The sequence below is a fragment of the Hyperolius riggenbachi genome, chromosome 4 (genome assembly GCF_040937935.1).
Source record: "Hyperolius riggenbachi isolate aHypRig1 chromosome 4, aHypRig1.pri, whole genome shotgun sequence".
Taxonomy (NCBI): Eukaryota; Metazoa; Chordata; class Amphibia; order Anura; family Hyperoliidae; genus Hyperolius; species Hyperolius riggenbachi.
The window spans coordinates 447068796-447090192 of record NC_090649.1 but is presented as its reverse complement, the minus strand read 5'-3'; the positions used below and the strand labels follow the sequence as shown (position 1 = coordinate 447090192).

The window sequence follows — 21397 nt, the reverse complement described above, 5'->3', positions numbered from 1 at the left end:
GGGGGGGGGATACTATCAGCACATGTGGTGGTGAAGTGCATACTATTATTATTATTATTATTTATTGTATTTATAAAGCGCCAACATATTATGCAGCGCTGGACGTTAATTTAGGTTACAGACAATATTTAGGGGTGGCATACAGCAATATGACAATACAGGAATACAAGAAAACCAGATCACACACCATAGTATGAGTACCAGGTAATGCTTATTCAGTCACTGGAGGGGAGCATGGAGATTAGGCAAGTTAGGTTCTCTCAAATGCATAGCATGGATGCACAGTAATGGAGGTGCATGATCAGGTAGGACACAAAAGGAGGAGGACCCTGCCCAAAGGCTTACAATCTGCACATGCTGTGTTGATGGCATAATATCTGTACTTGCTGAGTTGGGGGCATAACATCTGCTCTGGTTAAATGGGAGACATGAGGGCTGCCCATGTCAATAGGTGCTGTCTACAATACCTAGGCTCTATGTTTTGTTTTTCTACATCATTTCATGTATACTCCGGCCCCCCAGCAATCTGAAGTACGATGACCCGGTCCTTGACCAAAAAAGTATGGGGACCACTGCTCTAGATTGTAAGCCTTTGGGCAGGGTCCTCCTCCTTTTGTGTCCTACCTGATCATGCACCTCCATTACTGTGAACCCATGCTATGCATTTGAGTAAACCTAACTTGCCTAATCTCCATGCTCCCCTCCAGTGACTGACTAAGCAATACCTTATGCTCATACTGTGCTGTGTGATCTCCATGCTCCCCTCCAGTGACTGACTAAGCAATACCTTATGCTCATACTGTGCTGTGTGATCTGGTTTTTCTTGTATTCCTGTATTGTCATATTGCTGTTTGTCACCCCTAAATATTGTCTGTAACCTAAATTAACATCCAGCGCTGCGTAATATGTTGGCACTTTATAAATACAATAAATAAATAATAGAGAAAAATAAAATAAAACTGTGACATATCTTAAAAAGTCATTTTTAGGAGAAGGAAGATAGATACAATCGTTTATTTCATTCGTTTATTTTTGCTTCTGTTGTTCTTTAACCGTTTGTCTGCTTCCATGAAAGCAGGAAGAAGACTCAATATTGAGTTCTGTGGGCTGCAACAAATGTTTTTCTGTATGTTTTATGCTGTTATCTTTTTTTTTTATAAAGACGAGGTTTATTGAAGTGCATGAAATATACATATTACCAGCATAGGATATATTAAAATTAACAGATACAGGATAGCAGAAGGAGATTGACATTACATCAAATAAGCACAACAAATAAGGAAATCGCAGGATATATTAGGCTAAATATAGCCTATAAAACAAAAGAACACAACACTTAGCTCTCATGTGCGGTCGAACCTGTAAACAACTTTCCTTCCCTCTCTGCCCTCACCGAATGGAATTCAAGTAATCATCCTGTAGTTTCATTAATAAATTTCTAATGCTGTCCCCTATATATTAACCAAGCTTCCCAGATTTTGTTAAAGCGGTCCAAGTTTTCAGTGCCTAAGTAGAAAATCCGGTCTGTTAATGCAATTAAATCTAGGCGATGTTTCACCATGTCGATTTCAAGAGTGGGTGTTTTCCATTTAAAAGCAATGGTCCACTGCCCTGCACAAATTAAATATCTAAAAAAAGTCAGACGTGGGCCTGCAACCAATCCTTCAGAAACGTATAAGAGAGCCTGGGAGGGACCCAGGGTAATAGGGATTTTATAAATTTCAAAAAATAGGGTACTGATGCTGGACCAAAATTGTGCTGCTATTGGACACTCCCAAAAAATATGGTATAGTGTACCTGGCCCATCACATCCACGGAAGCAAGCAGGGGATACCTGTGGATATATAGTATGCAACTGTGCAGGAGTGAAATACCACCTCAATAGTAGTTTTACCGGGGTATCCTTCAGAATATTAGATTTCACCACTTTTGAAACCGCCTCCCAACAAGAAGACCATTGGGAAGGGGATAAGGTGCAATTCAGATCTTGCTCCCAGGCCCTCATATATGGTAATTTTTCATTATCCTCTATCCCTCTTGATAAAAGAGCATATAAAATGGATATAGTTCCTTTTTGCCTGACTGAATTAAAGTATAAATTTTCAAAGGTAGAAGGTTCCCGCAATGGGGGAGTAGGAAATTGGGATTTATAAAAGTGTTTGATCTGGCAATAACGAAAGGCCTCTCTCAAAGGAGCATCAAAAGTGTACCTTAAATGTTGGAATGGAACAAACGCATTGCCGGACCAGAAGCGGGAGGCTGTTATTAAGCCTTTTTCCATCCACCAGGCAAATTGGGAAGGGTTTTGAAACGCTGGGACAAACCTGGGGTTACCCAAAAAGGATAATTTGGCAGGTAGAGACTTGATTAATTTAAACTTATGAGCAATGTCGGTCCATAATTTAGCAAGAGAGGCAACAGTCCTATTGAGTTTGACAAGAGAAGATATATCCCGACTGGTCACTACAGTAATCAAATGGGAGAGAAAGTAGGGGCGAACAGCCTCTGCTTCAAAATTCCACCAAAGTGGAGGGGAGATAGTGATGCCCCAGTCCAGGATTTGATTTAATTTAGTAGCAAGATAATAGTGCCATAAATTGGGTAGGCCTATACCTCCCTGCGTCGGATGTCTATATAAAATTTGGGCCCTAACTCTGGCTGGCTTGGCATTCCAAATATATTTGTTAATCTGAGATTGCATAGGGATTATAATTTTTTTGGGAAAGGTAAGGGGTAGCATGCGAAATAAATAAAGAATCTTAGGGAGTATAATCATTTTGCAGGCTAAGCTGCGCCCCAACCAGGAGACCTTGTATTGGGACCAGTTTTTTAACAACGTGTTTAAAGAGCGGAACAGGGGGGGATAATTAGCTGCAAAAAGGTTACTATATAATGGTGTAAGCAAAACACCCAGATATTTAAATGTCCTGCTGCACCATTTGAAATCAAAATTTGCCTCCAGTAATTTTATAGTGTGTGGCAGTAAATTAATTGGCATAGCAGTTGATTTGGAAGTGTTAACATAAAGTCCTGAAAAGGATGCAAATGTATTGAGAAGGGAAAATAAATTAGGGAGAGTAGTGACCAGCCGGGTTAAAAATAGGAGTGCATCGTCTGCATAGAGCACTAACTTGCAATTATCATGACCGTATCCTGCAATATCAGGGTGTTGCCGGATCGCCTCTGCCAGTGGCTCAAGTGCAAGGGCAAAAAGCAGAGGCGATAGCGGGCAGCCCTGCCTCGTACCACGTTTGAGAGTTATATTCGCAGAGGAGGCTCCAGGTATACGAATGATTGTAGTGGGGTTATTCTGAGTTCAGGTCCGATTCAAGCAATGCCGGTTGTCGTGCATCCTGCTGATCTTTCATGCACCAGTAATGTCTGAATCAAACGCCTGAAACAAGCATTCAGGAAATGCATTCAAACTTAAGTCAAACATCTGTTCTGCATGCTTGTTCCGGGTCTATGGGTAAAACTATTAGAGGCAGAGGATCAGCAGGAAAGCCAAACAACTCTTATTGCTTAAATAAATAAATAAATATGGTAGCCTCCATATCCCCTTCATTTTAGTTGCCCTTTAATGTCAATGGGAATCAATTCTAAAAAAAAATCAGACAGGTACTTACCGAAGGAGAAGTAAGGCCTTCCTCCTCCTCTCATGGTCCCCTCCATTAAGTGTTGGCTCCGCCGTTTGGGAGGACTTTCCGAAGTCCCCCGTAGCAGAGAATCCAAAGACAGGCGGCTCCATACTGCGCAAGTGCGAGTGTGCGAGAGGGGGCGCTCACACGGACGCAGTATGGAGCGGGCACGTCTTCAGGAAGCACTCGGGCTCATGAAGACTTCCGAAGCGGCAGAGAGAGCTGTATTTGACCAAATTGGTTGAATGCTGCTACCGGGGAACCGGCGCTGGAACGGTGACTGACAGAGGAGAGGGAAGGCTCTTTAGGACCCAGAGCCTTGCCTCTCCTTAGGTAAGTGCCTGGCTGTTTTTTTTTACTAATCGATTCCCATTGACTTTAATTCTTCCTCCAGTATCCCACACCCAACTATCAGGAGGAAGAGTCCTTCATGTAGACATTTTTGGCCTTTCACCAAGACAAATGAGCCAGATGACATCTTCTGCCAGAAGCCTGCTATTATTCCAAAGAAATCAAACCTGAAATATAAGCTGTGTACTTTTCTGGAAAATTGGAAATTCAGAAAACAGTTTGATGTCCAGGCTTTTCATTTTATTTCCACGGAGAGAAATTCTGTAATAATACCGGCAGCAACTCAGGCAGCAGATCAGAGAAGCGAAGGAAAGGAGCAAACAGCCAGAGAGTCTGGGGGAGGAGCTGTCCTGCCGGGGGTCCCCGGGGGTCACAGCGCAGATGCACGCAATGCTCCCCCTCCCTCCCCTCACCTTGTTTTTACCACAGGGAATGGAACTTCACGTTAAAGGAAAGCTTTTCAAAATGTCATCACACCAGACAATGAACAAAAACATGATTTGTAATTTATACTGCTAAAACATGTCATTTTGTAGTTTTTAGCTTCAGAAGTGCTCAATATTCATCCTAGCCTGCGGGCTGGGTCACCTATTTGAAAAAACGAGGAGATATTGGGCTTGATTCACTATGCTCAATAGCACGAGGTAAGCTTCTTACGCATGTAAATTACAGTACCGTGACTTTCTCACAGCGCTGGCACGCTACGCGCGCTACTGACAGTGTAGCGTGCGCTTTGTCCAAAAGTCGCATGATAGGGAAGTGATGCTTCACTAGGGCGGCCGCAATTATGTTAAAGTAGTAGCAGGCGTGCTAGTGAAGTTTCGCGGTAACAATATGACACTATCGTGTGGTTATGGGAAGAGCGCACGCTACGCTGCCAGTAGCGCGTGTAGCGTGCCAGCGCTGTAAGAAAGTCACGTTAATGTAGTTTATATGCGTAAGATTACCTCACACTTTTTAGCTTAGTGAATCAAGCCCAATGAGAGAAATGTATTAACTGATTCACAGCCGGAAAGACTATAGTGTTACCTTAAAGAAAATAGAATGGCTGGCTGAGCTGTGCCTGATGCTTGAGAAGATATGCTCATTGTTTTCTGAACAGGAAGTGTACATCTTCCAAGAGTTAAACACAGAAGAAGCTGGGGTTGAGCCCGCAATATGCGTCAGACGGGGGGTCGGACTGGGTGGTCCTGGACTTGATCGACTACCTTAAGCCAAACACCGTGGACTTTTCTTTTCACCACTTCTCCTCTTCTTCATTGCTTGTTACATGTTCTTATCCTGACAGGATGATATTGATTTTTACTTAGGGATTTTTCGTCACTGCTGTCTAGGCCAGGGGTGGGCAAACTTTTTAAGTCAAGGGCCACATTGAGATTTGAAAACGGGCTGGGGGTCCGGAGTACGGCGCGCGAAGCGTGCCGCAGCAAGAAGATGGGCGTGGCCATGCAGATGTGGGCGGTGACATATCAGGAAAGGGTGTGTCTACCTACAAATGCTATGAGATTGGCATCACATTTTCCCACAAATGCAATGAGATTGGCAGCAGATCTACCCACAAATGCTATGAGATTGGCAGCAGATTTTCCCACAAAGGCAATCTAATTGGTAGCACATTCCCCCACAAATGCTATGAGATTGGCAGCAGATCTACCCACAAATGCAATCTAATTGGCAGCACATTTCCCCACAAATGCTATGCGATTGGCAGCAGATCTACCCACAAATGCAATCTAATTGGCAGCACATTTCCCCACAAATGCTATGAGATTGGCAGCACATTTCCCCACAAATGCAATCTAATTGGAAGCACATTTTCCCACAAATGCAATGAGATTGGCAGCACATTTCCCCACAAATGCTATGAGATTGGCAGCAGATCTACCCACAAATGCAATCTAATTGGCAGCACATTTCCCCACAAATGCTATGAGATTGGCAGCAGATCTACCCACAAATGCAATCTAATTGGCAGCACATTTCCCCACAAATGCTATGAGATTGGCAGCACATTTCCCCACAAATGCTATGAGATTGGCAGCAGATCTACCCACAAATGCTATGAGATTGGCAGCAAATTTCCCCACAAATGCTATGAGATTGGCAGCAGATTTCCTCACAAATGCTATGAGATTGGCAGCACAGTTCCCCACAACCGACTTGGACCCGACCTCCTCCAACTACTCCTCCTCCACAGCAGCAGCCAGGCAGGTGGCGTGATGTCTCCGACTCCCAGCCAGGAGTCCCCTCCAAGTTTCAGCCAGCCAGTGGCAGCCCCAGGCAGGCGGCAGGTCCCCCAGGCAGGCGGCAGGTCCCCCAGGCCCCAGCACAGAACGCTGAAGTCTTTGCTCGCTCACTCTGGGCAGTGTGCAGCGGGCTTGCGGCAACGGCTCCAGGCGGGGGGCGGAGTCAAGTAGAGTGACGGAGCCACGCACCAGGGCACACCACGGCCAGCCGCCTCAGTCCACCTGTCTGATTGGATAGGCGGACCGGCCGGTAGAGTGCATGTATCACGCACGCTGCAGGCTTTGGCGGGCTTCGAGGGGGCGGTAAAAAAAAATTGAAACACACTGCAGGCTTAGCGGGCTTCGGGGGGCCGGATTGAGCATGTCAGCAGGCCGTATACGGCCCATCCCTGGTCTAGGCTCTTGTTTTGCACACTGGCACTTGATTGGATGAATTGTCTTCCTGATCAAATAATGACTTTGATTGTAGTGAATTTGTACATTATTGCTCCTGCACTATTACCCTTTATGTAAAACATATTTATAAGCTTATTGATCCTGACCAGCCCTCTTGAATTTTTTTTTTGCAGATATTAGCTCATGAGGGTAATTTCCTAGGCCATTCATTGTCAGATTGATTGTAATACATCATTATATTCACTTTCTCCACCCAACCCATTTTTTTTTATTTTTTTTGGGTGAACTAACAAAGAACATTACCGGTACTATTTTAATACAAAATACTTCCTCTGGATTGGTGCTTTATGGGATAGCTCCTTTAATTTAAACACACTCTACGACACAGGTATCAGAGAGTGACCGGTGTCAATCCCTCCTTGCCATTTTATGTGGGTCTCGAGAGCTTTAAATGGGCATTATTGTAAGCAGTAAAAGAACAATATTACATGTCTTTCCCATCCAAAGGATGACAGTGTTTCTGGTTGAAACCTTGTCAGCTTAAACCTGGTTGCAGCAACAAACATACGCATATGACTATAGTAGGGATTAGACTATGAGCCCCTCTGAGGGGCAGTTAGTGACATGACTATGTACTCTGTACACCGCCGCGGGAGATGTCCACCCTATATAAATACTAAACAATCATAACCTTTGTGTATAATTTATTTACTTTGCAAATGATCGGTCCTTCTGTATCATTTTGTTAACCCCCCTTTTTTTCTGCGGTTATAAGAAATATTAGAGCTCATTCGTATTGAAAAATTAGTTGCAACAGCTTCTATACAGTAAGCCTGGGGATATTTGTATTTAACAGTTTTCAGAGTTCTCCTTTAATGTGGATCATGTTTTCTTTGCGACAGGCTATTGTTGTGGGATTGTGATGATCGAAGTTACAGTTACTACATTGAAGTTTCCACCAACCAGCAGCAATGGACGATGGTGGCAGACCGGACGAAGGTCCCCTGCAGGTCAGTAGCCAGATCTTGCATGCCTCATTGATGTCTGAATCACACACTTGAAACAAGCATGCAGGTAATCCAGTTAGAGCACCTGATCTGCATGCTTGTTCACATTCTATGGCTAAAAGTATTAGATTCAGAGGATCAGCAGGATGGTCAGGCAACTGGTAGTGTTTAAAAGGAAATAAATATGTCAGCTTCCATATCCATAGTTGTTCCGCGTATGCGCGCCGCCGACAACATTTTTAAAATTACTGCTTCACCTATTAACTACACTACTTTTGTCGCCATGGAAGTTGGCCAGTAACACTTTGTTGATTTTGTGGTGGATCGGGCACTTCAGGTGCAACGCCACATGGTAAATGTACTAGGCCCCATTGCCTGCATTGCTGTTGTGTTACCCTGCGGTGAAACAGTAACACAATGCAGGATTTCAATGCAAGTGTAAAAGGGGCCTTACAGAAATGGACGCTTTACTAAAGGGCCTGTTCTCCTGGGCAGTATTACTTCTGTAAATGACGCCTACACGGTGGACATGCTGAGGGCTCATTCACACTGTCTCTTTGCTCTGCAGCTCAGGAGGCCCTTCATTTTACAGAAGCCACCTGCCTTGTTCTCCGTTGAAGCGCTGAACCTGTCCAAATACACTGAACTGGACTGTCCTGCATCACACACGCTAATTTTATCCAAGCCCTAAACTAAAGTTTTGGGTGGGGAGAAGTTCTACAAAGGGGTTCCCCTGGTTTCTTAGCAACCTGGCAAGTTCCCTGATGCAAGTAATCAAAATGGCTTCCCCTGAAGACCAGCTGATCGCTTTCACTCTCTAGTCACATGATCACTCCTTTACAGGGAGTGCAGAATTATTAGGCAAATTAGTATTTTGACCACATCATCCTCCTTTTTTTTTTTTTTTCAAACTCAGCATACCTACAGGGTATATCCCGACTGATTTTAAGGCTTCACAGCAGTGATCCTCATGTCGGGTAAAGTTTGCATCACAGTTTGAAGAGTTGTATTTTATTAATGATAATCAGAAGAAAATACCAATAATAACAGCCAACATGAGGTGATATAGTGATTATGCTGTATATTACAATAAATAGTGTACTACATATCCACACACCCATTCAGTACTGTCCCCAATCACCCCCTCCCCGGGAACCCCGACCCTAAGTCACTACCATTCAGCCAGCAAGCTGCTTCCCGACAATAACAGATACAAGCGCCCACAGGAAGACAACAGGGCGATGCACAAGAGGCACCACAGGGAAGGAAAAAGAAATGGCTAAACAGACAAACGGCTCCCACCCACATCCAAGCAGAAAGCGCCCAGCCCGAAATCATCCACACCCCTCACAAACTTCCACATTGGGACAATCCAAAGGGACAATCCAAAGCTCCACAACTCTCCATAAACTCCAAACTGTGCCGAAGCATCCCAACCACCGCGACCAACCAGGCTGTGCCAACCAGCTCAACAGGTGCAAAGCAGCAGCTCTCCACAGCCGGTCAGCAGTCAGCCCAGGCCATGACAACAGCCTAGTGAGGACCTGCGGCTGCACACCACAATCGTTCCCAGCCAGGAAAGGGCCACAAGGCCGTCCCCAAATGCCTCCAAGTTCCAGGCGGGAAGGTCTTAAATCTAAGGAACATCATCCCCACTGTCAAACATGGAGGCGGAAACCTAATGCCCCGAGGCTACTCCTCAGCTAATGGACCAGGGAACCCAACCCCAGCAAATGGCAGCCTGAAAAAAGAGCAAAACGTGGGGACTCTCAACGAAACCACCAGGCAATCTACAGAGCAACCCCGCCCTGGGCACCAGTGGACATTTCAACATCATATTAATCAAAAACAAACAGCAAGACCCTCCAACCTGGAAGATTTCAAGCTCATTACCAGGGATAAAAGGGCAGACATACCTGTCCCACATGCAAAAAGCTGGTCTGCAATCATAGTAAGCGTCTGGCCGCTACCATAGCCAATAAAGGCCTCTCCATTGACCATTGAGAAGGGTGCAAACAATCCCGGACCGGACACTCTCCACTCAAATGCAGACAAAAGCCGAGAAATACTCTCCCTGCTCAACAGTGCCTCCCACACACCGCCCCACCACACCCCGGGAGACACCCATCCCACCCCCTGTCAAAACAGACAAAAGAAAACAAAACAAGACAATAACACCCTCCAGCTGACCGAAAGCAACCCCAAGTCAAGACCCACCACGGACACAAACAATCACGGGCAGCACCACACACTTATTTTTTTGCCCCTTCCAACTTACACACATCCATACATCCATGCATTCTACATTCAACTTTTCATTCAAACTTAGATCACAGTCACATGCACACATATACTGCGCTACTCTTCGGTCTCCCTCTTTTGATTTTTCCTTACTCCTCTCTAGGGTTTAAGCGCCCTCCAAATTTCTCTCATAGTTATGAATTGATTTGAAACTATCTCATCCACATCCATCCCTGGGCTTTCACACAGATCTTCCATTCTCATAAGCCATTCAGAAAAGGCTGGGGCTTCTGAGCTTTTCCAATATTTCGCTAATATGTTTTTAACCACTAAGGTGCCTATTTCCTTCAAAAATCTGCTCTCCCTGCTTTCTTCTTGGTCTGTTATGCCCAGTATAGCAGTGGTGGCAGAAATGCAAAAGTCATCATCCTCTTTATGTATGTTGTCTTACTCCAAGCTGTATAGGCTCGAAAGCCTACTACCAATTAAGGATATTAGGTGATATGCATATCTGTAATGAGAAGGGGTGTGGTCTAATGACTTCAACACCCTATATAATATATAGGTGTGCATAATTATTAGGCAACTTCCTTTCCTTTGGCAAACTGGGTCAAAAGAAGGACTTGACAGGCTCAGAAAAGTCAAAAATAGTGAGAAATCTTGCAAAGGGATGCAGCACTCTTAAATTTGCAAAGCTTCTGAAGCGTGATCATCGAACAATCAAACGTTTCATTCAAAATAGTCAACAGGGTCGCAAGAAGCGTGTGGAAAAACCAAGGCGCAAAATAACTGCCCATGAACTGAGAAAAGTCAAACGTGCAGCTGCCAAGATGCCACTTGCCACCAGTTTGGCCATATTACAGAGCTGCAACATCACTGGAGTGTCCAAAAGCACAAGGTGTGCAATACTCAGAGACATGGCCAAGGTAAGAAAGGCTGAAGGACGACCACCACTGTGAAACGTCAAGACTGGGCCAAGAAATATCTCAAGACTGATTTTTCTAAGGTTTTATGGACTGATGAAATGAGAGTGAGTCTTGATGGGCCAGATGGATGGGCCCGTGGCTGGATTGGTAAAGGGCAGAGAGCTCCAGTCCGACTCAGACGCCAGCAAGGTGGAGGTGGAGTACTGGTTTGGGCTGGTATCATCAAAGATGAGCTTGTGTGGCCTTTTCGAGTTGAGGATGGAGTCAAGCTCAACTCCCAGTTCTACTGCCAGTTTCTGGAAGACACCTTCTTCAAGCAGTGGTACAGGAAGAAGTCTGCATCCTTGAAGAAAAACATGATTTTCATGCAGGACAATGCTCCATCACACGCGTCCGAGTACTCCACAGCGTGGCTGGCAAGAAAGGGTATAAAAGAAGAAAAACTAATGACATGGCCTCCTTGTTCACCTGATCTGAACCCCATCGAGAACCTGTGGTCCATCATAAAATGTGAGATTTACAAGGAGGGAAAACAGTACACCTCTCTGAACAGTGTCTGGGAGGCTGTGGTTGCTGCTGCATGCAATGTTGATGGTGAACAGATCAAAACACTGACAGAATCCATGGGTGGCAGGCTTTTGAGTGTCCTTGCAAAGAAAGGTGGCTGTATTGGTCACTGATTTGTTTTTGTTTTGTTTTTGAATGTCAGAAATGTTATTTGTGTGTGTTGAGATGTTAGATTGGTTTCACTGGTAAAAATAAATAATTGAAATGGGTATATATTTGTTTTCTGTTAAGTTGCCTAATAAGTATGCACAGTAATAGTCACCTGCACACACAGATATCTCCCTAAAATAGCTAAAACTAAAAACAAACTAAAAACTACTTTCAAAAATATTCAGCTTTGATATTAATGAGTTTTGATAGATAATTTTAATTAATGGTTTAGAGGCAGAGCAATCACCAGGGCTTCCAGGCAATGTGCATTGTTTAAAAGCCTCCATATACCTCTCACTTCAGGTGTGCTTTGTTAAATCTTTAAAGCAAAACCTCAACTGAAAATTGAAAGTCGAAATAAACATACACACGTCATACTTACCTCCTGTGCTCATTCATCTATTTTTCCTCTCCTGTATCCTGTTTGTCCCGTCCCCGTTAAAGAGGAACTCCAGTGAACATTTTACTGTTGGCAGGCGATGTAGCTGCTGCATGGTTTTTGGCAGTTGGAAACCGCTATTTCCCACAATACAACAAGGTTCACAGACAGGAAACTGCCACAAGTTCGAACTTTTCTTGTGGGAGCAGTTACATGTGGGAGGGGTTTCACCACAATATCAGTCATACAGCGCCCCCTGATGGACTGTTTGTGAAAAGGAATAGATTTCTCATGTAAAAGGGGGTATCAGCTACTGATTGGGATAAAGTTAAATTTTTGGTCGGAGTTTCTATTTAATGGTCAGTATACCTTAACAGCTTCCTGGTCAGCACACTGTTAAACTGTAACATCGCCCACTGTACCAAATCTTCCAGAATGCTCTTGGTTGGGGTGGGTGGGGCGGTCAGAGTTTAACATAGCTAATTCGTCTAGGCTAAGCATCATCGGGAGGGCGGAGCTACATACCAATATACAGCAATACATAGATACAGGACATGTTTCTGATGCTGAAACCAGGAAAATTACCATTAAAGTGGGTATTCTGAATAATTTACTGCATTCTATTTCATGTACCTACAGTGTCTCTTTAAAGCAAGTCTAAAATGATTTAAAAAATAAAAAAGACCGGTGACTTTGTACTGCACGTGCGCAAGTGCTCGAGAGAGGGCGCTCACGTGTGGGCATTATGGAGCAGCCCATCTTCAGAAGCGTTAGTGCTTCCGAAGACTCCCGAAGCCAGCCCAAACTAGAAGAGAGCAGTCTAAGTCCGAACGGTCGTAGACTGCTAACGGGGGAACGCGGGCACCGGGAGGAGAACGGGGAGGCTGTATAGGACCCAGAGTCTTCCCTCTCCTTAGGTGAGTATCTGTTTTTTATTTTAAAAATCGCTTCAGACTCCCTTTAATAATGACCTCCAGTAATAGAAATGAATAATGAAGAAGGCTCTTCGGACAGCTTCCCTTGGTTAACATTTTACTCCTGTGACGTTAGTTTATCGCTTCTGTAGCTCTGTTTGAGTTGCTTTGAGGAAGTTTCTCCTCGCTTTGTTCTTCCTCTTCTATCGGACATCACTTAGCTCTGATTAGACAGCGCATGATTCCGGTGCGGCGGAGTGCCGGACGGTAAAGGTTACACGCTGGCGTGATGGGCACCGGCTGATGTCACGGTGACAGCTAAAAGCCGCCTGTCAGGCCTGAGAAAAGAGGAACTTGTAATCCTTCTCTTCAGGCTGATGTAGTGAAAGCATCATCTGTATTAATAATTCACTCCTCGGAGCCTCAGCCCGCCTGTCCGCTTCTCCGGAGGCGAACGCCATCTCGCTGCCTCCCCGCAAGAAGCCAATTAGTGTTATGTGTGCTGATGTCATTGTCATCCCTTTAAATGCCGGGCCTGGATTTATCTCTCCGCTCGCCTTTCTGCGCATAAAACGACAATAACAAAAAAATCTTTTCAATTTTGCTTTATTTTCTCTTAAAGGGCAGACATTGAGAAGTTTTCCAGCATATTCCGCCGCGACTGTATCGTCGTAATGTATGCCACTGGAATACGCCAGCTGTTAGTGCGGTTAATCGAGACGCCATCAGTAATTAGTGAGAGAGTCTTAGTTGGGCAGCCTTTCACATGTGGCGGGTTACTAAGTAATTGTGATGTGCGGTTACCCCAAAAACTGGCATTATATGGTCGATGTCAGTCTGATGGGAGGACAGAGGGAAAAAAAAAAAAGTTTTGAAACAAGTTTCATCTCATCTCATGTGCAGAAAGCAGCACCCGCTGGGATCTAGAAGGAAGGGGCAAATTTTACAGAATGTAAGCTGTGATCATGTGACCTCTGGATTCAGGCTTAAAGGGGCATACACATGGATCGCTCGCAGGTTGGGAGTCGGGGGCTGCTGTACACACGCTTGAATATCGTCTGTAGCGGTCGTTATCGGCCTCCTCAGCCAACTTAAGTGTATGAGCCTTAAGAATGAGATCTATTTCTTTTTAAACAGACGCACTATTGCAATACCTCCCATCTTTTTGAGATGAGAAAGAAGAACGCTTTAAGACACGCCCTGGTCACACCCCTAATCACACCCATGCCACACCCCTATCCACGCCTACTCTAAAAATGTATAAGCAAAAGATGTACCGGTAATTTTAGTATTCAGACCACACTGGTCCTTTTTATCATCACCAGTCTTTCCTCATATTAACAGTTGAAATTAAGAAATATATCAATTTAAAGGATGGGAATAAAGAAAATTAAACACATTTATCAGTAGAAAAATACACATATTTACATAATTCTGTACATCCGCCTTGAAAAAGGGACAAATAACGGTGAAAGACGGGTGGAGGAATGTAGTTCCCAAAGAGGGACTTTCCCTCTAAAATAGGGAGAGTTAGGAGCTATGCTATTGCATGTGTGTGTTTTTTGGGAGAAGCAGGCAGACTGTAGTGCCCTGGCTTACGGGGGGGGGGTAAAGGTATTACCGATTTTTTTATAATTTTAATATAAATAAAATCTAAAGCCAGGGCGGGGTTAAGGGGTACCAGCACCCCCGGCAGCAACAGAGAGAAACACAATATTCCATGGGGGAAGACCTGGGGGTGAGAGTTAGGCAGAGACAGCTCCAGGAATTTCCAGTAGATTTCATGGTGATATCTTTTTACAGTGTGTGGCAGGTATCAGATTGCTCTCTGATCATTTTCAATCAGAGAGGGATCTATCATAAGGTCGAATCTGCTGACCATCTGCCAGAGTATGGGCACCTTTAGGAAGGAGTATGACGTGGATTCTCTGGGTATTTGGCAGCCAATGAAAAGCCTGGCAGAGAGAAGCAGTAGTTGAGAAGTTCAGTATGATTGGGGGGATGATAGTCTGTTGATAGCCACAGAGGAGAATGTACTAATAATCCAAGCAGGATGCAGCTAGTTCCGGTCCTAGTATTTTAGTAGTGTTCTGCTTGGATATGAGGTATGACACATTTCTGAGGTGGTTAGTAAATAAACGTGTGGAATAAACGAAGACACAGATTATACTACACGTAAACAGCATGCTTGTTGAGTTGAGGTAATTAGAATACTCTCAATATTCATTGGTATTTCAGGCAAAGAAGTGGATATCAATTAGTTTGGTTTTACACCTATTAAGTTTCAGGGGGCGACATGAAAGAAGACAGAAGTCAGAAGATGAGATGAGACATTTGTATAGATGAGATACTGGTATCTAAATTAGCTTATTACACATGTGAACCATGCATATAGATGGAGAAGATTAGGGCACCAAGAACAGAGCCCTGAGGTACCCCAACAGAGAGATGCTGTGGAGAGGAGATGGAGTTCTAAAAAGACAATATAAGCCCTTCCAGAGATATGGGCGTAAATCCAAGAATGCGAGAGGTCCTTTATACCTAGAGACACGAGCGTCTGAAGCAACAGCCAGATCGCAAGGGATGAGAATGGACTAATGTCTGTTGGCTTTAGCTGTCAGGAGATCATTGGCTACTTTGGTAACGGCTATTTCTTTGGATTGACTGGAGCAAAAGCCCAACTAGAGATGATGAAACATTCTGATCACATAATATGGATGAGGAGGAGGAGGAAAGTGAAAAAGGACATTAGCTGTTGATGGCTGGGGATATAGTTTTTTTTTGGATTGGATTTTGAAGGCCTTTTTGAGTGAAGATGAAAAATGCCAGTAGTGAGCGATATGTTATTAAGGCAGTTAATACACACATTATTATAACACAGTACTATTGTGGTACAGACATGGTTAATGCTTGAAGCATTATAGCATAGTACTGAGTACATGGTATAATATAGCGTGGTAGGATAAGTACTCAGACTACTGTGCTATAATACTCTCTGAGTATTAACCACATTGATACCGCAATACTCTGTGTGTTATGGCATAGGTTGGATCAGTACCCAGAGGACTGTGGTACAGGCACAGTTAATAACTAGAGTATTATAGCACAGAACTCAGTACATTGAGTGTCATGACATGGGTGGTATCAGTACTCAGCGGATAATGGTTAGGGGTATTATAGCATAGTACTCCGCAGTGTTCTCCCCAGAATTTTTTCCAGCCGGGTGGCATGAAAAGTAGCTGGGTGGGGTGAGATGAGAGAATGCAGGCTGGCACTTCTCTGCACAACTCTGCTTACAGCATAGGAGGTGGTGAGCTGATGACAGCCGGGTGCTCACCAAAACTAGCTGGGTGGAGCACCCGGCTAAAAGAGTCTGGGGAGAACACTGGTCAGTACTTGAAGTAATATGGCATAGGAGGGATTCAGAGTTACTGTTAATACACGGGATTATTATAGCACAGTACATGGAATGTTATGGTGTGGGTGGGATCAGTACTCTGAGGATGGTGGTACAGACACAGTTAATACTCTGAGTATTATGGCCCAGTACATGGAGTTTTATGACATTGGTGCGATCAGTACTGAGGATTGTGGTGCAGATGCTGTTGGTACTCATAGTATTATAGCACAGTACATGGAGTGTTATGGCGTGGGTGGGATCGGTACTCAGAGTATTGTGGTATAGTTAATACTTGCAGTATTAAGGCTCAAACCCACTAGCAGCCTTTTCTAAGCGCAAGTGATTTGAATAGCTCTTGCTAATGCAATGCTGTGGGGGATTTTTTATAAAATCTCATCCCTCAAGTGGGACCACACCCATAGCATTACATTAGCAAGAGCTTTTCACATCACAACTGCTTAGTAATGGTTTAGTAATGTACTGCTAGTGGGTTCCAGGCCTTACACAGCCAGTGCTGGAGGTCGGTGAAGAGGTATTCGGCTGGACACATGCAGCGCAGCAGATGCATGGAGGTAGATAATTGCGCGGCGCTCCTGACTGGCACGATAAGTGAGGACAGAGCTCTGCCACGTAGAAATGTTCTTTATTCATTGCACTATATAAAGATTTTCTAATTATAAAGTTTAATTAAGTTCATTATTTTTTTTTCTGCTGCAGATTACATGAATATGAAATATTCTGCGACTTTTCCTGAACTTTCCCCAATTACCTCCCTCTTCGTGAGTCTCGTGTTTGCTTAATGCATCGGCACATCACCGCCTCGGCCCAAAACGCCTGTTCACTCACCATCAGGTGCCTGACAAAGGGAACCTGTCACTTACCTGCTTCATTTAGGGCCATTTTCCACCAGGAAACATGATCACATACACAACGGCGCTGCTATCTATTTCCACTACTATTATTATTTAGTATTTATATAGCGCCGATATTTTCGGCATTTATGTACAGAGTAAATTGTCTTGTCACGAACTGTCCCTCAGAGGGGCTCACAATCTAATCCCTACCACAGGTCCTATGTAACGTGTAGTGTATTTATCCTAGTCTAGGGCCAATTTAGGGGGAAGCCAATTCACTTATCGGTATGTTTTGGGGATGTGGGAGGAAACCGGAGTGCCCGGAGGAAACACACACAGACACGGGAGAACATACAAACTTCAGGAAGATAGTGCCTTGGCTGGGATTCCAACCGGGGACCCAGTGATGCAAGGCGAGAGCGCTAACCGCTATGCCACTGTGTGCCAAAACCTGTCAGGTGTACAGCAGGATTGCATTGCATTTGCTCCTGCGATTTCTGACAGGAGGAAAAAACTGGAAAACTGTTTGAATTGCTGAAAAAATTGCTTTGTGGCATGATTGCAATGCGATTTTCCTGTGCTCCTATACAAAGTAAAGGATGCAAACACACCACAAATGCAGCAGGCTGGCGATTGCGAGTCAGAAATAAATCAAATTGCACTAGAGGAAAAACAGCACTGCTATTTACATGTTCATTGCAGTGATGTAGCAGTTGGCAAAATGTGAGCGATTCGATCATTGTCTGGCAATGCACCTAGTGGAAAAGGGCCCTTACAGCTTTTCTGCAGGCCCAAAACAAAACATACTTACAAATGTCCACCATAGGATGGAAGAAAAGATTTATTCCTACTGAGTCAGGATAGAACAGTGGATTCATACACCTAGATCCACTGTTGGGTTCTATTTAAAGTTAACCTCCACATTTGATGCAGAAATTGTTGTAACAGGTATCTGTGCTACACAAGTCATTTTGTAATTTAATGTGATTAAACATTATATTTCAGTTTTTAGTGTGACGGCATGAATGCTGAGCTGCACATGTGGCTGTCTCTGCAGATAGACTAAATATTTACTTTGATGGCAGAAAGCTTGATATTTGTGTTTGGCTGTCTGTGCAGATACACCCAATACTCACTGTGCTGGCAGGAAGGCTGAGCTGTGCATGTGGCTGTGTCTTGCGATACACTCAATACTTACTGTGTCGGCAGGAAGACTGAGCTGTGCGTGTGGCTGTCTCTGCAGATACATCCAATACTCACTGTGCCGACAGGAAGGCTGAGATTTGTGTGTTGGCGTGTGGCTGTCTCTGCAGATACAGCCAATATTTACTGTGCCTGCAGGAAGGCTGAGCTGTAAATGTGGCTGTCTCTGCAGGTACACCCAATACTCACTGTGCCGACAGGAAGACTGAGCTGTGCATGTGGCTGTCTCTGCAGGTACACCCAATACTCACTGTGCCGACAGGAAGACTGAGCTGTGCATGTGGCTGTCTCTGCAGATACATCTGATACTCACTGTACCTGCAGGAATGCTGAGCTTTGTGTTATGGCGTGTGGCTGTCTCTGCAGATACATCCAATACTCACTGTGCCGACAGGGAGGCAGAGCTGGGCATGTGGCTATCTCAGCAGATACACCCAATACTCACTGTGCCGACAGGAAGGCTGAGCTGTGCATGTGGCTGTTTCTGCAGATGCACCCAATACTCACTGTGCCGACAGGAAGGCTGAGCTGTGCATGTGGCTGTCTCTGCAGATGCACCCAATACTCACTGTGCTGACAGGAAGGCTGAGCTGTGCATGTGGCTGTCTCTGCAGATGCACCCAATACTCACTGTGCCGTCAGGAAGGCTGAGCTGTGCATGCGGCTGTCTCTGCAGATACACCCAATACTCACTGTGCCGACAGGAAGGCTGAGCTGTGCATGCGGCTGTCTCTGCAGATACACCCAATACTCACTGTGCCGACAGAAAGGCTGAGCTGTGCATGCGGCTGTCTGTGCAGATACACTTAATACTCCCTTTTCCGACAGGAAGGCTGAGCTGTGCATGCGGCTGTCTCTGCAGATGCACCCAATACTCACTGTGCCGACAGGAAGGCTGAGCTGTGCATGCGGCTGTCTCTGCAGATACACCCAATACTCACTGTGCCGACAGGAAGGCTGAGCTGTGCATGCGGCTGTCTGTGCAGATACACTTAATACTCCCTTTCCCGACAGGAAGGCTGAGCTGTGCATACGGCTGTCTCTGTAGAGACAACCAGGATAATTAGAAACAATGTTTGAAAAATCCCTTGTGTTGTAGAGATCTGAACTAAGGAGATTGCTTTTTTTATCACGAAGACTAAAATATCACTTTAAGCTAATCCCTTTCATGTATCTCTCTGAAGACATCAAAAGCGTTAAATGTCTCTGTTAATACTTCACAACGTGGCCCGCTGTGTTTTTCGGCTTTGGTGAGGATGCAGCGGCAGGAAATATTGGGCAGGAACGCTTCCTTCTTGGGCACCCGGTAACCTCCTATTTACCTAACACAATGCGGCGCCTTATCGCCTGTCGCCGGCGTCCCACGCATTGATTGAGACAAGCTTCCACACAATACAATTTACGTTTGCAGAAAATACGTTTCGGATCCAAAAGTGGCAGAATGACGTCCAGACAGTCCGTCACCTTCGCCGCGGGACACCTATTGTGTGACGGGAGAGCCTCTTTGTCAGCACCTGTGTATTGTCACTGCAGCGTGTGATGTACAAGCAGGAATGTGTCACCGGCGACAGGACAATGACACTGTGAATATTGAGCTTGTGTTCCCCGTCTCTATTATCTAAACACGACGCATCTCGCCGAGATATTGTATTCGTTTGCATATCGGAGTCCGCCCTGAGCTCTTTGTCAGCCGATCGCTTTACACAATGAGGGTTTTTTTTTTCTTTCTTTCAAAGTATTAAGTGTATATATTACACTCGACAGCAACCTTTTCCCCGCAGCATCCGTCTCTTAATATTCATGGAATCGCAGTCTGCGGTGCATTGTGCGCGCTCTCATCACCTTCACACCACGCGCTCCTCTTTTATATATCGCTTATTGTACTGCTCGCTCCAATAACTTCCTGCAGCTGATTCTCCTTTTCATGTTCCAGTATCTTGTAATTTGTCTTAAAGTGGACCTGAACTCTTGGACAGGCCAGAAGGAAAACACACCTCTGTTCCTCTCTGATTGGCCAATATTTCTCATGCTGAAACAATGCACTTTCTATAGTGGACGGCGGGCGATGCGTACACAATCAGGCAGGAGAGTAAGGGAGGAAATGATATCAGGATTGGCTTTAAAATTGCCACAGTTAAAATGGTAAATGCTAAGAAGGATTTTCTCTCTTTTTTTTTTTACTGTAGAAAAATCTCTAAAATCAAAACGTGCAATACATCTGTTATGTAAGTAGAGCAAGTATTTATCTACTTATATATGTGGGTTATTTTTCTGAGATAGTCTGGCTGACAGCTTCTCTCTAGGTACTGTGGCCTTTCTCATTGACATTAATGGCCACTATGCCGAGGGAGAGTTCCTCAGCGCGCTACTGTAAGAGTAGCCTCAGACCTGATGAAGTCACTTTTACTTTTGACAAAATATTTTCTGGAACATAAAAAAGAAATCCAATTGAATCTGTCTGTTTTCTTCTTTGGACACTTCAGTTTTTGTAGCGCTGCGGCGCAGGTTTACAAGCCAGCGATGGTGGCGTCAGGATTGGCAGTCTCATGTGTAATCCGCACCTGACAAGCTATTTTGCCTGACACGGTCAGGTCCCGGGTCCCCCCGTGATGTCTGTTTCCCGCATCCCAAATACCAGGCTGACAGCGGCGGCGCTGCTTCTATTCTCTGCGTCGTCAGATAAGTACAATGACTCCGTGCGGCGGCAAGAGGCGCGCTTTCATGTATAGAATGTGGGCCGCCGATAAGCCTCCCTCACTTTCTTCCTCTACAAAGACCCGCCGAACACACAGCGCTTTCAAGTGGATCTTCTTTTTTTTCCCTTTCGTATAGCGGGTTTGTTTGATAGCGACATTTCATCTCCCGCCGTATTCTGTAGGGTTCCTTTGTAGATTCTGTATTTAGGCTTTTTGTCCTCCGGGGATTAATCGAGCATGTTTCTTACTTTATTGCCGTAACATTCCCTTCTTGGAATAGCGCGGAACGGTAACAGACACTGGCCCCCATATCTGATCAGCTGATTTTTGGGGAGAGAATTAAGAATGACACGCCACACCCCCGAAGTCACCTGTGCTGCGATCAAAGCAACTCCATCAATCAGATGCTCAGGATTTTAGGGAGACGGA

General features: G+C 44.8%; 1 protein-coding gene across 1 annotated transcript in view; it reads left to right on the top strand.

The window, feature by feature from the left end:
- The window catches only part of BTBD9 (BTB domain containing 9), a 212550-nt gene that overhangs the window by 167025 nt on the left and 24128 nt on the right, over positions 1 to 21397 (top strand). The window contains exon 9 of the mRNA XM_068232703.1: positions 7534 to 7641. Within this exon, the coding sequence (XP_068088804.1) occupies positions 7534 to 7641 (108 nt within the window). The remainder of the gene's footprint in view (positions 1 to 7533; positions 7642 to 21397) is intronic.